This window comes from Mya arenaria, chromosome 3 (genome assembly GCF_026914265.1).
Source record: "Mya arenaria isolate MELC-2E11 chromosome 3, ASM2691426v1".
NCBI classification, from domain to species: domain Eukaryota; kingdom Metazoa; phylum Mollusca; class Bivalvia; order Myida; family Myidae; genus Mya; species Mya arenaria.
Window position 1 is genome coordinate 40118859 of NC_069124.1, and position 18599 is coordinate 40137457.

General features: G+C 37.8%; 1 protein-coding gene across 1 annotated transcript; it reads right to left on the reverse strand.

The window, feature by feature from the left end:
* Positions 1-6066: 6066 nt before the first annotated feature.
* Positions 6067-17944, reverse strand: LOC128226117 (sodium/glucose cotransporter 4-like). The gene is made up of 17 exons (XM_052936009.1): positions 17691-17944; positions 16825-16946; positions 15900-15971; positions 15647-15751; positions 13114-13173; positions 12863-12967; positions 12378-12483; positions 11960-12040; positions 11502-11716; positions 11129-11264; positions 10837-10944; positions 9592-9691; positions 8802-9021; positions 8346-8452; positions 7511-7625; positions 7258-7375; positions 6067-6484 (listed from the first exon to the last, which is right to left on the reverse strand). The coding sequence occupies exons 2-17, from the start codon at positions 16900-16902 to the stop codon at positions 6255-6257; spliced, it is 1956 nt and encodes a 651-aa protein (XP_052791969.1). The 5' UTR covers positions 16903-16946; positions 17691-17944; the 3' UTR covers positions 6067-6254.
* Between the last annotated feature and the right edge of the window lie 655 nt (positions 17945-18599).

Here is an 18599-nt window from a genome sequence, read left to right on the forward strand (position 1 = left end):
GTTTAACGTGTCAATAATGTTAAATATTTTGATTAAATGAAATAAAAGAAATAATAATCATTGGTTGGTTGCCTGGGAATGTAGTTATGATAATATATTCTATGAAATAAACCCATGAGACTAAAAAAGAAGTATAAAGACAAAGGCAAAAATTACCATCAAACAAATAATAAGTAGGTTTTGTCTTGAATAAATAAGTTTAATGGATGTTTAATATTTTGTACGGCCTATTTATTTCTTTCATAGCTCATCCATACTATAATTAACTGCTGATATACCGATAAAAGATTTTTCTCACGTTCGGGTTAATGCGTTTTTTATTTCAGTGTTTAGGTCAATACTCGGTCAGTGTTTTGTCCGATTTCTGTACATTGGTTAAAATTAGCTAATACTGGACTTTCGCGATTTTTGCGAATTTACCTTCTCGCGAATTTTAAACAAAGGAAAAAAAACATTAAGGTAGAATTATAGATTTGACCTGTAATACTTCTTATGGCAAAACAATGTCAGTTGTGTTTACGGTCTTCGATACAAATCACATTCGTTTGTTATTACTTGACATCGAGTCCAAATTTTGCCCAATGACAAAAAGTGTTGTTTTGTTTTTTTACTCTAAATAATAATCAAATACAATTTTACTCCCTTCGAAAAACGTTTACTATACATGGATTTGTTTAATTATTTTCCCCCGAAGGTTTTGCCGTTGAGATATATATTTGGCGTTGTCTGCCTGCCACTCCGTCCGTCTGTCTTTCCAACTAGCCTTCAATCTATCTTTCTTTCCAACCAGCCTTCCATCCGTCTGTCTTTCCAACCAGCCTTCCATCTGTCTGTCTTTCCAACTAGCCTTTCATCCGTCTGTCTTTCCAACCAGCCTTCCATCCGTCTGTCTTTCCAACCAGCCTTCCATCCGTCTGTCCTTCCAACCAGTCTTCAATCTATCTGTCTTTCCAACCAGCCTTCCATCCGTCTGTTTTTCCAACCAGCCTTCCATCCGTCTGACTTTCCAACCAGCCTTCAATCTACATGTACATGTCTTTCAAACCAGCATTCCATCCGTCTGACTTTCCAACCAGCCTTCCATCTGTCTGTATTTCCAACCGACGTCCATCCGTCTGTCTTTCCAACCAGCCTTCCATTCCTATGTCTTGAAACCGGTCTTCCATCCGTCTGTCTTTCCAACCAATCTTCCATCCGCCTGTCTTTCCAACTAAACCGGTGCTCTATCCGCCTGTCTCTCTCCAACCGGCCTTTCATCCGTCTGTCTTTCCAACCAGCCTTTCATCCGCCTATCTTTCCAACCAGCATTCCATCCGTCTATCTTTCCAACCAGCATTCCATCCGTCTGTCTTTCCAACCGGTATTCCATCCGCCTGTCTATCCAACCAGCATCCCATCCGCCTACCTTTCTGACCGGCCTTCCATCCGTCTTTCTTTCCGATCAGCCTTCCATCCGCCTATCTTTTCAACCAACATTCCATCCGGATGTCTTTCCAACCGGCCTTCCATCCGTCTGCCTTTCCATCTGCCTGTCTTTCCAACCAGCATTCTATCCGCCGGTCTTTCAAACCAACATTCAATCCGTCTGTCTTTCCAGTTGGCATTCCATCCGTCTGTCTTTCCAACCGCCATTCTATCCGTCTGTCTTTCCAAACGTCTGTCTTTCCAACCGGAATTCCATCCGCCTGTCTTTCATACCAGCATTCTATCCGTCTGTCTTTGTAACCGGCATTCCATCTGCCTTAATTTCCTGCCAGCATTGTAACTACTGGACAGAAACTAATGAGGTGTGTATAGCCATGGTATTCTAGTGAAAGCATACTATACACCTGAATCCGGTCATTTACACATTGTAAACTCTAGTAAAACCGTGGGTGTCTGTGTGCCTTTTAAGTAATGAAAATTGAAAAATTCTCCGGAGCCATAACTATGAAAATTCGGTGTTTTTTTACTATTGTGTGGTGGTGTACTCGTTGTGTTAAACTATTGTGTGGTGGTGTACGCGGTGTGTTTAACTATTGCATGGCGGTGTACGCGGTGTGTTTAACTATAGTGTAGAGGTGTACGCGGTGCGTTTAACTATAGTGTGGCGGTGTACGCGGTGTGTTTAACTATAGTGTGGTGATGTACGCGGTGTGTTTAACTATAGTGTGGCGGTGTACGCGGTGTGTTAAACTATAGTGTGGCGGTGTACGCGGTGTGTTTAACTATAGCGTGGCGGTGTACGCGGTGTGTTTTACTATAGCGTGGCGTACACTAGTGTGGCGGTATACGCGGTGTGTTTAACTATAGTGTGGCGGTGTACGCGGTGTGTTTAACTATAGTGTGGCGGTGTACGCGGTGTGTTTAACTATAGTGTGGCGGTGTACGCGGTGTGTTTAACTATAGCGTGGTGGTGTACGCGGTGTGTTTTATTATAGTGTGACGGTATACGCGGTGTGTTTAACTGTAGTGTGACGGTGTAAGCCGTGTGTTTTACTATATTGTGACGGTGTACGCGGTGTGTTTTACTAAAGTGTGGCGGTGAACGCGGTGTGTGTAACTAAAGTGTGACGGTGTATGCGGTGTGTTTAACTATAGTGTGACGGTGTACGCGGTGTGTTTAACTATAGTGTGACGGTGTACGCGGTGTGTTTAACAATATTGTGGCAGTGTACGCGGTGTTATTACCTATAGTGTGGCGTTGAGCGGGGTGTTTAACTATGGAGTGGCGATGTACGCGGTGTGTTTAACTATAGTGTGGCGGTGTAAGCGGTGTGTTTAAATATAGTGTGGCGGTATACGCGGTGTGTTTAACAATAATGTGGCAGTTTACGCGGTGTTATTACCTATAGAGTGGCATTTAAGCAGTATTTAACTAAAGTGTGGCGGTGTACGCGGTGTGATTAAATAAAGTGTGGCGGTGTACGCGGTGTGTTTTACTTTAGTGTGGCTGTATACGCGGTGTTTTTAACTATAGTGTAGCGGTGAACGCGGTGTGTGTAACTAAAGTGTGACGGTGTACGCGGTGTGCTTTAATATAGTGTGACAGTGTACGCGGTGTGTTTAACTATAGTGTGACAGTGTACGCGGTGTTATTACCTATAGAGTTGCAGTGTAAGCAGTGTGTTTAACTATAGTGTGACGGTGTAAGCGGTGTGTTTAACTATAGTGTGGCGGTGTACGCGGTGTGTTTAACAATATTGTGGCAATGTACGCGGTGTTATTACCTATTGTGTGGCGTTGAGCGGGGTGTTTAACTATAGAGTGGCGGTGAACGCGGTGTAATTAACTATAGTGTGGCGGTGAACGCGGTGTGTTTAACTATAGTGTGGCGGTGTACGCGGTGTGTTTAACAATATTGTGGCAGTGAACTCGGTGTTATTACCTATAGAGTGGCGTTGTAAGCAGTGTTTAACTAAAGTGTGGCGGTGTACGCGGTGTGTTAAACTATAGTGTGGCGGTGTACGCGGTGTGTTTAACTTTAGTGTGGCGGTGTACGCGGTGTGTTTAACATAAGTGTGGCGGTGTACGCGGTGTGTTTTACAATATTGTGGCAGTGTACGCGGTGTGTTTTACTTTAGTGTTGCGGTGTACGCGGTGTTTTAACTATAGTGTGGCGGTGTACGCGGTGTGATTAACTATAGTGTGGCGGTGTACGCGGTGTGTTTTACTATAGTGTGACGGTGTACGCGGTGTGTTTAACTTTAGTGTGGCGGTGTACGCGGTGTGTTTAACATAAGTGTGGCGGTGTACGCGGTGTGTTTAACTATAGTGTAACGGTGTACGCGGTGTGTTTTACTATAGTGTGACGGTGTACGCGGTGTGTTTAACTAAAGTGTGACGGTGAATGCGGTGTGTGTATTTAAGGTTTGACGGTGTACGCGGTGTGTTTAACTATAGTGTGGCGGTGTACGCGGTGTGTTTAACAATATTGTGGCAGTGTACGCGGTGTTACTACCTATAGAGTGGCGTTGTAAGCAGTATTTAACTAAAGTGTGGCCGTGTACGCGGTGTGATTAAATAAAGTGTGGCGGTGTACGCGGTGTGTTTTACTTTAGTGTGGCGGTGTACGCGGTGTTTTTAACTATAGTGTGGCGGTGAACGCGGTGTAATTAACTATAGTGTGGTGGTGTACGCGGTGTGTTTAACTTTAGTGTGGCGGTGTACGCGGTGTGTTTAACTGTAGTGTGGCGGTGTATGCGATGTGTTTAACTATAGTGTGGCGGTGTACGCGGTGTGTTTTACTATAGTGTGACGGTGTACGTGGTGTGTTTAACTATAGTGTTGCGGTGTAAGCGGTGTGTTTAACTATAGTGTGACGGTGTACGCGGTGTGTTTAACTATAGTGTGACGGTGTACGCGGTGTGTTTTACTATAGTGTGACGGTGTACGCGGTGTGTTTTACTATATTGTGACGGTGTACGCGATGTGTTTAACTAAACTTAGACGGTGAACGCTGTGTGTATTACTTTAGTGTGACGGTGTACGCGGTGTGTTTAAATAGAGTGTGGCGGTGTACGGGGTGTGTTTAACAATATTGTGGCAGTCTACGCGGTGTTACTACCTATAGAGTGGCGTTGTAAGCAGTATTTAACTAAAGTGTGGCCGTGTACGCGGTGTGATTAAATAAAGTGTGGCGGTGTACGCGGTGTGTTTTACTTTAGTGTGGCGGTGTACGCGGTGTTTTTAACTACAGTGTGGCGGTGAACGCGGTGTAATTAACTATAGTGTGGTGGTGTACGCGGTGTGTTTAACTTTAGTGTGGCGGTGTACGCGGTGTGTTTAACTGTAGTGTGGCGGTGTACGCGATGCGTTTAACTATAGTGTGGCGGTGTACGCGGTGTGTTTTACTATAGTGTGACGGTGTACGTGGTGTGTTTAACTATAGTGTTGCGGTGTAAGCGGTGTGTTTAACTATAGTGTGACGGTGTACGCGGTGTGTTTAACTATAGTGTGACGGTGTACGCGGTGTGTTTTACTATAGTGTGACGGTGTACGCGGTGTGTTTTACTATATTGTGACGGTGTACGCGATATGTTTAACTAAACTTAGACGGTGAACGCGGTGTGTATTACTTTAGTGTGACGGTGTACGCGGTGTGTTTAAATAGAGTGTGGCGGTGTACGGGGTGTGTTTAACAGTGGTGTGGTGGTATAGTAGAACTGACATAATTTGTGTACAATAAGAGTGCAGTGGTGCATACCAGTATTACTTTATGAGGCGAATATCAATCGATCAATTGTGGGCTCAAAACGGCAAATAAACAATTATAAACACTTCATATATACTTTTTTTAAATTAATCGTTACGAAATTTTGCTCTTTTTTCCTTATATCTGAGCCTTCATTCTTGTAAACGAATCGTGCGGCGGGGATAGACATTTGTTGAATTTGCTTGTTGCTCACAATTTAATCAAAATCATTATGTCATGCATGCTAGTGCATAAGACCTAAAGAATATAATTTCTTAGTAACTGTTTGTATATTTTCAATACATTTAAGCGAGTGGTTCTGGTCAAGCGTTTAACTTTAAAAAAAAAAAAACGTTTGAACGCAATCATTACCGGTAAGGCCTGTCTTAAAAGCATCTTAAAGATGCTCGCTCATAATTTGGCACTGCAAATGAATTTGCACGGTAATGCATCTGGAGACACTTATAGTTTGATTTGTTAGTCTTTGATACCGAAATTGCAAATAAAAATACATTTAAAGTATTAAAACCCTGGTAGTAGTGGGGAAAAACCCACGCTTGTACAGTCAATAAAAAATAGAATACTGATAATATCAACTCGCCCACAAGGACTTATAGTTAGCTGATTAATATTTTAACCTTTATTGAATACATTGGTAGCATCGCTTGATAATCAACCAACAAAACACGCGCTTTTCAAAATCGTGAACTTCAAAGACAGAATTTGGGCATATATTAACACTAGTTACCGCCGACAGTTTGTCAGTTTTAACATTCCTAATGAATTGCTACGCTTTATTTCGTGATAAAAACAAACATTTTACATCCCTTAAACCGAGAGAAAATTTGATGACTATTTTCACTGTTATAATTAAGAAAAAATGATGTAGTCAATTGTTCAATTTACATTGTATTCATATGCATGATTAATGATACAAAATACAGTTAATACATCTAATACTACAATTTATCAATCCAAACAGTTTTTGCGTAGACAACAAATTTTACGTAATGGTAAATATGATATGAATTATTTTAATGCGATATGTTTTCAGCTTATCCAGGGAGTTCTATCCAAACGTTTATCCGAAGTAACCCAAAAGGAAAGCAGTAGCCGTAGCCAAGGCAACAGCTGAAACGTTTAACACTCTGCCCCATTTAGAGTTGTGTTCTAATGACGTCAGCTTCCGGCGAATTTCCGCCTTCTCCTCAGGTGAGATGTATTTTTCCGGTTGATCGCTCGTTCCGCATAGCCAGTTGCGCATGTATCGGCTCAAGTTTGTACAAGAGAACCTCGATGATGCTTCATCGTCTAAAATGATATTCGAATTTTAGATGCAAAATGTTGCTTTAACTCAAGCAAACTAAGCTAATAAATACAGTAAGTAATGGCACTCATAACAATGTGTTTTGTGGCTAAAAGCGTTACCAACGCCTAAAAAAGGGATTATTTCGGCATAAAACATCATTTTTCAAATGTAATTATGAAAAACTGCTAACTGATCCTTTGTCAACAATCTTGTATCACTGGTTTTCAGACATTTACGAAAAATGACTCATTCTAAGACAAATTAAAAAAAAAACTGTGTCAAAGCGGTCCATCGGTGAGAGTGCCGCTTTAAAACAACGAATTATGATCGAAGCTATCATTTGAAAGCACAAAATGTACCGAAGCTATGACGACAGCGGTCTCGCTCTGATTAAACTGCCCATTACAGTATGGACAACGCCCCTTACATTGACTTTTCACAATTTATTGTGCGGCAGTTTCGTTGACAGGTTCAACTTAATGACAACCCTTTTCCCTCATTCCATTTTTAAAGTCTCAAAACATAAATCAATGATAACAAATATGTAAAAACAACTTAAGCACTCACATTGCATAAAATAAAACAGTATTATATGTATAATCAAATATGAGTTTTATTGAAATGTTTTTGCCATAGATGTTTTTATTTCAAGTTTTTTTACTTACTTAAATTAGTCCTTAAATGGTTTTAGAATTACAAACACTCGGTGGGTATCATTTAAACTGTCGCCTGTGATAAAAGTGTTATTCAAATACTCAAATACTCATTTTCCTACTTTGTGTCGGTTCCTGTATTTCCATCTGGCCTGGATGTGTAGCTTCTGTCTCGTTTTCGTCGTCTGTTAGTTCCGGTTCCGGGACGGCATGGCGTGTCCACCAGGTGACTCGGAATAGCTAAAATAAATAATCATGTTGAACCATCTTTTTAAAAAAAAAAAAAATGAGTAAACAAAAGCAAAAATAGATGGCAGTTGCACAGAATATCTTTATCACGATAAAATGTGTCAGAAAACACTAGTTAGCTCTTACCTTATTTTCTGGTCTTGGTTGTGTAAACAAACTAACAACGACCATGGCAATAGTAGACACCCCGGCAAGAATAATGGCAAAGTGAAGAAAGTCTACCTTTGCAACGATGGAAAACCTGTGAATTATATAGTTATGATGTATAGGTTAAAGTCATTAGTCGTCATAGTATACACTTTTATTCAACGAGTTCAGGAAATGCTTAAGAAACCGAGCCTTTAGGGAGTGTACTTTCATATTTCCTGTACGAGTTGCACGTCAGAAATAACCACAGCACCCGACCAAACAAGTTTTACCATGTACCGCGGTTGAAGCGAATACCACAAAGCAATGCCACTTCCCACGCCGCAGTCATTGCAGAAAAGTTATACCCGGAAATATTTAAATCTAACATTATCCTACTTTTAAATTTCATTTGAAAACAGAATACATGCTAAGATGAAATGTATGTAAGAATCACAACATAAACAGTAATATATTGATAAAAACAAACTTTGAAATCCTGACTATTATAATGGTATAATATGTCCATGATGTCAACTGCAAAAAAAATAATAATATTATAAACGTCTTAAAATATGTTTTAAGAGAATCAAGAGGAGACATCATTTTTCCTTCTACTGTTCTTGTTAGAAATGAAAAAGCTGTATTGAAATTAAGATTTATTATGTCTATTCAGATTCCAAAATTTTTAGACTGTTGCTATGTTTGAGTAGTTGCCCCTTGCATAGTCGACTGACAAATAGACTTATATGGGATGAATGTGAAATGACCAAAACATTTATCAATCTTCTTGGCCTTAAGATTTGTTATTCTTGTATTAGATACATGTGTATACCTTTCGTCCGTTTCTCCACTTCCACAGTACGGTGCTCTAATGGCAAAGTCCAGACCCATCCGTATTAACCCAACAACCAAGCCGACCATCAGGCCCCAAAATGCTCCCTACAAAGTATGGGGGACATTTTTTAGTAATTAAACAATCAAAACACTTCCTTTAATGCTATATCAAATATTCATTTGAGTGCCCAAAAATAGATCTTAGTTGTATAAATATTGCTAACGTTCTTTAAGTTTAAGGCGAATACGTCGGCGTTTCCTGCATTGAGAAATGTGTTTTTTGGTGTGATTATAATGTTGTCAATATAAAGTTTATAATGTATTTTTCTTAACAGCAATGCAAGTATACGTTCACACAGATAAAGCATCGAGGGTATGTTACAGATTTTGCTGATGTGTGTGTTTTTTTTAAACAAATGTTGTCAGTGGTAAGATATATTTGCCAAGACTTGACCTGTTCAGTGAGTCTCTTCCAGAAGAAAGCAAGCAGGAAAAGCATGCACCAAGGCACAACAAGGTAGGACTTGACAGCTTGCAGGTAGAACCAGAGGATGCCGCCCTGTGACTGCTGCAGAATGGGCAACCAGAGAATAGACACACCTATCAGAACCAGGATCGTTAAACGTCCGACAACCATCAGTTCACTCTCGGACGCCTTCCGGCGAAACTGCCTCCTGTTACAAATGATAGAGGCTTAAGCTGATTGCATTTAAGTAACAACGCTTTAAACGTCGTCGTTGATAACGTTAGAATCTTGGCAACTTTAGAAATGTCATTAATACTCTTGCGTGATGTGCAAATTGGTCTTACAATAACTGAGACAACTGTTTCACTTGTACTTATTTTATTCACATGAAATGTATTTCACCCTTTAAAGTTAACAACGAAGCTACCAAAAACGTTGACAAACTTTACAAAAATGCTAGCTATCTGCAAGAGAAGTATTAAACACAGAGACATGGTTGCCATATAAAGACAATCAAAAAGAAATTCACGATTGCCAAATACTCAACACACATCCCTTAATTTAAAGGTTTGTCTTGGTGACAATAGACTAGTACTTTAGCCAGCACAGAAGGTGGTTTAATTATCTTATGCCGTGTCACGATTATTAACATTATTTATATAAGGCCGTTATAAAGTTAACAATTTTTCTCACAGATATGGGTAATAAAAGAAGCATTTCAGTTCAAGTTATGGAGCGATTAAGCTAAATGGGGCGATATAAAATCGTTTTTTCTTACCAAATATCTAACGTAACTATAGAGCTTGCGCTGTTGAAAATGGATGTCAATGAACTCATTAAAGCTGCAAGTAAGGCTGCCAGCATTAAGCCTCGAATACCTGAAACCAAAATTGATAGCTTAAACCGGAAAAGATAAAGCAAGTAATCCATACAGTTCTCTTACAATGAACAACAAAGTAACTCTGCGCCCATTACCAAAAAAACGACGTATACAAGCTTTGCATAAATCACCAAAGAATGTTGATTAAACCGCTTAATTGAATTTGAGAATTTCAGGAAAAGTAGACATCCACAAATGCAATCATTAGGGGAAGTAATAAATCTATTCATTTTGTCCACGAGTGACAAAGATTGTGGGGAATATTAAGATACATTAATACACACGGGTAAGATAGTAGTTGGGTGATTCGATCCAGAGGAATTTCGCGCGAGGATCCTGTCATTGTAGAAAGATACCTTAAACACTTTATGAACATGTCCAATGCATTGTGTTGGATGCATTTTGGTTTAGCGGTCATACCCTGGTAGTAGATTAATACGACTCAGCCATGTTAGAAGTGTAGAGTAGATTTTACTAAAAAAATGCCTAAATGCTTTATCCGTGGCAGTGCATTGTTTGTGAAATCAAAGTTCCGGATACAGTTGTAATTTCAAATGCAATTGCGTATTTCTGAAGTGACTGATACTCCATTTTTTTTTATTTAATTGAGTTTCACCATAAAAATCTAAAAGTATTTGCGAAGGAATTTATGATCATGCATACACTATCTTTAATTGTTTATGTACATTTGTTTTACAATTACATGACTTTACTCACAAAACGGTGCATACATCAAACAAATATGAAAGCATCGCCATTGATTAATATTGGGGTAACCGCCTTGGCACGGTCAGTGATAACGAAGCAAACTCTCAGGTAGGGCAAACCTATTTGCAGCCGCGCAATCTAACATGTGTCCTAACATTAATTAATAATTGCAGAATTAAATTACATAGCCCCATGCCATTATTTGCCCCCATTTTGACGAAATAAATTAAGCTTATCAAGCTAAATTACTTATTTTGATTTTATTTTAGCAGATAAAAAAGATGTATATCATGGTAATCATGAAGATCTTTATCAAGTGAGGATATTACACAAATAATACCAAAATAAATAAAAGTGTGCTCTGCTTGATCCTGTTATAGAGGACATCAGATCGTTCGAGAAATTAGGCCTTCACTTTGAAGTATTGATATGTACCTGCAGGAAGAAGCCGCAACACCAACAAAGGGTAGGCTAAATTGCTGCACCCTGCTTTATTTCCACAAAAATCGAAACACTTCTCCGGGCTTGCGCATGCTATATCATCTAGAAAAATATAAATCGACACAATGTACATAAAAATAAAATTACTTAAATGCATGGAACAGGATAATGAATTGCGAAGATTCGACGAAGAAAAGTATGTACGTTAAAGAATACAAAGCAGTTTGCAACTGACCGAAAGAACATTTATATGTTCAAGAATTTAAAGACAAATATGATAACATACCGGTGTAGTTGATCCTGCTTATCATTCCCGGGATGACAAATAGCAGAAATCCGAACAACTTTAGAAAAGCAGCTAAAACAGACCCGGCTTTGGCATGACCGAGGTTTTTTGCGGACAAACATCGCTGTACTATAACCTATGATGATGGATCAAACATAACAGATGAGTTTAAAAAGTGAAACTCATTATGGTTTAGCACCGAACGGATGACAAGTACCTTAACCAAGAGTGTAATGAATTTATTGCAAATCAAGATGGTGCCACAAGAGTTTAACCTCAGATGAATGAAATAACGTCAACTTTTCGTTTAATGGCGCCAGATATTATATTTGAAACATACAAATATTCCACACTAAAAACATATAACTCCTACCTGGTCTTGACACCATGTAAACAACCCCAACGTAGTTAACCCAATCAGAGCCCCGGGCCAGGGTATGTCTCCAGTCGTCGCGCTCCTCCAGATATGGAAGGCGTCATCACGGGGCATACCACACTCGTAGAACGATTGATTGGCCAATGTATAATTTGTGGCAGCCAATGGATACTTAGTCATCAGTCCTTCCCAGCCCCCAACATCGATGAGAGCTAAGAAAGAAATATCAATTTTGAAGCTCGAGTATGGCGAATTTGATTGTTAAATTGGTGTTATTCATTACAACTAGTCATACGTGGAAGAAGTCAAGTACCATGGGGTTTTATCAATGCATTTATATTAATGAAAAAAAGGTTTTACGAAAAACCTTGATAAAAGGTAAAAGTGAACAACATGATAAAATGTTACATATCATTTTTTTTTACTCTATATAATTATAAACAAAGTATACATACACATTGTCGTAACTACCGTTGCTCCTACGATGAGAACAACTGTTTGAAGCGTGTCTGTGTAAATGACCGATGCTAGACCACCTGGAATTCGTCAAATGTAATTATTAATGAGATTTGGTCAGCCTGATTTTCCTTTATACATAAGACGTCGAGTATACTGTATATGAAAACTTAAAAAATGTCCATATCGTTCTAAGACCATCAAACGTGAGCTGGTCCGTCCTATCAGCGATATCAGGGGCACGCTCACGTGAAAAAAATTGTTCCAGAACGCAGGAAGGAAAGTTTCATGGCGCATTCAATATCAATTTTGAACATTATGAGCAGGTCAAAATCTGCAGCTCCGGAGGCGTTTCCAATCAATGTCGTCATCTTCACTTGTATAATCATTCCTGTATTTTAAGTCAAATTACTTTACCTGCGATTGTGTACACGGCCGTGACAGCTAGGATCACAATCACACAGAGGTATATATTCCAACCCAAAAGCGCCTGCATGAAGATTGCCCCGGAGTAGATTTCAGCCTTTGAAAAAAAGCGAACAAGTGTCCCAAAAATCTATCAAAGTCAGTGGACACGTTATGAAGCTCACACTAACATGCATATCAGCTGCAGCCATTAGAATACAGCTTTGATGAATTGTCCACAGGTTTTTTAAGTCTAGTTTTCTCATTTAAAAGATAAAAAAGGTTGGTAATACTTTTTATATGAATTACATTTTAGTAAATCAAAGAATCAACAGATACAACTGAGAGTTATAATGTTTCATTACATAAGCGTTTATGACAAATAAAACACACATTGTTGAAATAAGAATAAGTATAAAATCGAGTATCTCTACTATAATGCGTTTTGCCAATCTGTATCGTAAAAGATTCGAAATGCATTTTAAAAGGATGCTTACTGAGATGTTGTGCAAGATATACTCGACCAAGGACAGAACGGACGAGTACAGACGTATTCGCCTTCCGCCAAGACGCTTCTTCAGGTATTCTGGCATGGTATATGCCTGTAAAGAATATGAAATTCGATCACTATTTTGTAATATTCATTTTATAAGAAGCATGGTATTTCATGGCTTTTATGTTTGAAACAATATTCGTTTTAATCAATAGAGAATGTTTGGTTTAAAAGTGCGATCAACTGATTCCTTACCCCACAAGCGACATAGACCGGAACAAACACCCATCCGAGTAAAATCAAGAAGTAAACAGCCTGAAATTGATTAAAATACAAGTGCTACATATTGTTCGATCTATAGATTTGCACACACGCACATACACACCCACGCGCGCGAGCACGCGCGCACGCACGCAAGCATGCACTCAAATTATGAAAAAGCAGTCTCGGCTTGATTGAGATTGAGATTGAGATAGCTCATTTTTTTTTGACAGAAATAGTTTGTGCAACACTGTTTAAACTGTTTGTATCTGAAAAAAAACCCATATTCGAAAGCATGATAACTGTATTATATAACCGCAACTTTCTTGTGAACTAGTGGCATACATCATTAAACCAACAAGAGCAGTCACAGACTGCCCTATCCCCCGCAGAATTCAGAACAGTATCAACTTTCCTTTCGACAAAGAATACCAATGAACATTAACAAAGGGCAATAACTAAAAACGATGCAGCCAGAGTTATGGTTACTGTGCACTGCACTTCATCCCATACCTGTATACGAAGTTTTAAGCCAATATCTTAAAGACATTTTAAATTATGCTCAGGACAAAGAATAGATATTAACAAAGGGCAATAACTCAAAAATACTGCACCCAGAGGTATGACACTTGCGCACTTCTACGTAATGGCAATTTTCTGTTTATGATGTTTGAAGTCAATAAACATCAAAGTCTTTCTAAGTTATTCTCCAGACAAAAAAATAAGTATGACTATTAACAAAGATAAATAATTTAAACACACTGTAGCCAGAGTAATGGTTCCTGTTCACTGCACTTGTCCTTAGTGAGATTTATTTGTCTACTTCAATACATCGAAGACTTTCCACGTTCTGCTCCAGACAAAACAAATATGTATGAATATTAAAACAAGATAAATAACTACAATATACTGTAGCCAGAGTAATGGTTCTTGTACACTGCACGTCTCCTTAGTGAGATTTATTTGAAGTAAGTACCTCAAAGACTTTTTGAGTTATATTCCGGACAAAAAAATAAAAAGTATAAACAATTAACAAAGCGCAGTAAACAAAGAAATACTGCAGCCAGAGATATTATCTATTTCATATATATATGCATATGAATTTTTAGGTCAATACCTTAAAGACTTAAGTTATGCTCCAGACACAAAAAATCAGAATGCAAATTAACAACGGGCAATAACCCAAAATACTGCAACCAGAGTTATGGTTTCTTGCACTCCACTTCTAAGTAACGAAATACAATTGTATATTAAGTAAGTTGCCAATACCTCAAAGGCCTTTCGAGCTTAATCCGGACTGAAAATTAACAAAGGGCCATAGCTAAATAAAAACTACACCTATAGTTATAATTCCTGTGCACTGCATACTTTTTTAATAATATTTTTGTATGAAGTTTGAAGAAAATTCCTCTAAGACTTATCACGTTATGCTCCGTACAAAAGAAATAAGTTTGAACATTAACAAAGGGCAATAATTCAAAACACACTGCAGCCAGAGTTTCTGTGGATTGCACTTTTCCTCAATGAGATATATATGTACATGAATTTATATGTCACTACCTTAAAGACTTTTCGAGTTATATTCAGAAAAAAAAATAAGTATGAAACTTACAAAGGGCAATAACTAAAATATGGCACAGAGAGTTTATGTTCTTGTGCACTGCAATTCTCCTCAATGAGATATCTGTATATGAAGTTTCAAGTCAATACCTGAAGGACTTTTCAAGTTGTGCTCCAGACAGGATTGCCCCGACGCGTGCACACATACACACACACACGCGCGCGCGCATGCGCATACGCGCGCACGCACGCATGCACGCACCCCCGCACGCGCGCGCACACGCCTACCATTACTATTTTCCCTCGGCCTTTCGGCTGGGAATAATAAGCCAAATGGAGTTTCAACAAGATCCTGTTTAGAGGCATATACATGTAGGTTTAAAGGCATATACGTAGGTTTAGAGGTATATACATGTTGGTTTAGAGGCATATACATGTAGGTTTAAAGGCATATACGTAGGTTTAGAGGTATATACATGTAGGTTTAGATGCATATACGTGTAGGTTTAGAGGCATATACATGTAGGTTTAGAGGCTTACACATGTAGGTTTAGAGGCATATATTTAGGTTTAGAGGTATATACATGTAGGTTTAGGGGCATATACATGTAGGTTTAGAGGCATATATGTAGGTTTAGAGGCATAAACATGTAGGTTTAGAGGCATATACATGTAGGTTTCGAGGCATATATGTGTACGTTTAGAGGCATATACGTGTACGTTTTGAGGCATATACGTGTAGGTTTAGAGGCATATACATGTAGGTTAAGAGGTATATACATGTAGGTTTAGAGGCATATACATGTAGGTGTAGAGGCTTACACATGTTAGTTTAGTCGGAAAAACATTAAACGAGAAAAACACAACGTCACAAGAAAAAATACAGAAAAATAAAGCGTTCTCATTAGCTCGAACAACAAAATGTTTTATTAACATGCTTTGCAGGAAAAAAACAAACACTAATTACATGCCATTCGTAGATGGTGACTGAGAAGCCCATTGCCGCCGCTGTGCCGGCCAAACCGATGAACATGGGGGCTCCAATATTGCTCGCGTAAATGGAAGCGCCAATCTGGTAACAGAAATGGTTTAATTGTAATTCTGATTCAATTATTATGAAACAATAATACAATGGATACTACAGGGACAAGCTGTATTATATTAATGTAGCCGGACGAAAATACTTTATACTCCAAATCATTAAATGTGTGCATTAATACCGGAATCCAGTGCATGTTTTTCCCCGCCAGAAAATACCCAGCGGCGCTTCCTCGGTTTGGGCGGCATGATGACTGCAACAGAAAAATATCCATGTTCATAGTTGCAAATACAGATATAAATTATTCATGAACCTGAGATATATCTAATTATCAGATTGAGTTGCTTATAAAGGCTCTATGTTGCTCAAGATCAGCTACATCGTCAATACAAAGTTATCGTAGTGTGTCACTTTTTACAAATAAGTAAATTGTAAAAGCTACTGTTAACGCAAAGTTGCATTTAATAACATAGCATGTGATTTTAGACAAGAATATGTTTCAAAAGGTATATTCAAAATGAATTTATCGAACTGATCAACACATAATATTTTAATGATCACATATTCATTAAAACTTTGTTTTTAAAAAATACGTACACCCGCCCAATTGCACGTTGTAAAAAGATTGTGAAGTGTAAAGTTCAACAAGAGTTCATCGACATCAGTAAGAACACCTTGTGAGGAAGATTTCATACTAGTTGATATTCGTTAATAAACAGTCACTGTTCAGTGGCTCTATTGTAGTCCACTGATGTCCAGTTTAATGGTTAAATCAGGACCTTAATTGGGTGGTATAGTATCAGTTACCAGGCCAACACTAGTGTTGGATTGTTGGTATTTACATGGCAGAGTAGACAAGGTCATATTGCCTAAGGAAGGGTTTCAGACCTCAGAGTTTCTACAGTAGTTATCAACCATGGAAATATCTTCAAGGTATAAAGCCACTCCGATAATCCTTAATGAAACGGACACCTGTTCTATTGAAATATGTTAATCTAATACATAATCAAAGACAACGATAAAGTGATACTTTCATTCTCACTTTAAGAGCAGTCCTGGATTACAGATTAATGCTTCTAAAAACTGAATTCAATCTTCACACTCACGCCTATTCCAACAGCAAGAACGACAGCAAAGTAGATCCCGATGGTCAAATAGTCCTCCCAAACTAGTTTCTCTACCATCTTTTGATTGGATCAGGATGGTGTCAAGCCAATGATTAATGATTCTGAAAATAAGTGTACGCGTTTATAATCAAGGGATAAGGGCAAATACAGTAGCACGCAAAGCATTTTACATAGTTGATGAGTTTGTATATATGATTAATCAAATATCATGAAATAAAATATAAAAAGTACTAGTTAAGTAGTATTACAATTTATCCAATGCTTATGCTGCATACACAGATAAAAACTCCATTTAGCATAGCAATCAAGTAACGTGCATATTTGTTGAGAGTGATGCATTTAAACATGCATTATATCTCTCCATGTTTAAGCGTTTTACAAATCAAATGCATGACAATGATATCATATTTACACATACCTTTGTTTCAAAAACAGTCAGTTTGAAATTAAGGCAGACGAAAAACGAAAACAAACTTAAATACAAGCTCCTTAATTACAATTAGTGCTTTCCAACTAATGACTTACTTTTAATACTTCTCAACCAATAAAAAATCAATAAATATTGCACTTACTCCGACGCGCAGTGTGTGTATCTTATTTATTTTTATTATTTATACTGTGTGATTTTTAAAATGGAATACAATAAAAACAAACTCCCGTGTTAAACTTTCCTATTCATAACAAAGTTTGAAAGGCCCATTTTTAGACTGTGGGTAGCGAACCATCACCTCACTGTCCAAATTAAACTCCTGTATCTGTATCTATCTAAAACATCATGGTTTGATTCAATATGCAAGGTTACAGTATACACTTTGACTTGTGATTTTAAAGTAGAAAATGCATACCTGTAAAACCGTTTGGTTAAGGTAAGCCATGATTATTCTTCACATTTCCGCTTGAATAGTCACTTATCTTCATGAGAACGGAGACATTACGGGGCTGGCAACGAATAAGTAGTATGCACATGCACGTTTGCATTTATTATTCAACGAATCTTTAATCTTCAAATTCGCTGATAGCTTAATGAGATTCAAGCGTACATGCACTGTAAATATTATACTGTCGTCGTTTTGATAAACATTCCGTTCGCCAAGGTCATGAAAAACAGCTTAAATGTAAATAATGATAAAGACACGCTTAAAGCGCTTATAAACGCATGCACATGTAAATTGTCCCATCAAATATTTGCTAGGTCAAGACAAATAATGTTTTATACTAATGAAATGCTGTTCATCATACAACTTTTCTGTGCACTTGAATTGTTTAACACACACGTAAGAACTAAATAAAATCGAGTTTATCGCACTCGTCCAAATATCTCTAAAGCGATAGAATTGTTAAATACAGAACATAATGGTATTTCAAAAATATTTTATATTGAAATTTTAGAATCAAATCTTTTACAAAGAGAAAGTATTTATCATTTAGGAGTTTATGAAATTATTGTTTATTTAATGGTAGTAAGCGAATAGAACATATCTTGTAAAGATTACTTAGATATATGGCCGCAATTAAATCATAAGATAATACAATATATATTTATATATGCTGTGAAATAAATTTCAAGACAACCGCAAGCCAAATGTGAAATAATTTAAATGACCGTGGGTTATAACGATCAATATTAATATTATATCTCTGCGGAGAGAATTTGAATTAAGTAATATCAATATCGCTTACTTGAAACATTATATTTTATATCGATTGTGAAGAAAGTTATGGTTATTTATTCTAAGACACTCTCGTTGGAACGA

What these genes read in the sequence shown, in the direction of transcription:
- LOC128226117 (XM_052936009.1), bottom strand. Translation starts at nt 16,902, where the DNA reads ATGGTAGAGAAACTAGTTTGGGAGGACTATTTGACCATCGGGATCTAC. An exon ending in TTCTTGCTGTTGGAATAGGC is followed by an intron (nt 15,972 to 16,824) that starts GTGAGTGTGAAG and finishes TTTCTGTTGCAG; the next exon opens with TCATCATGCCGCCCAAACCG. An exon ending in GGAAGAGACTCACTGAACAG is followed by an intron (nt 8,453 to 8,801) that starts GTCAAGTCTTGG and finishes CATACTTTGTAG; the next exon opens with GGAGCATTTTGGGGCCTGAT.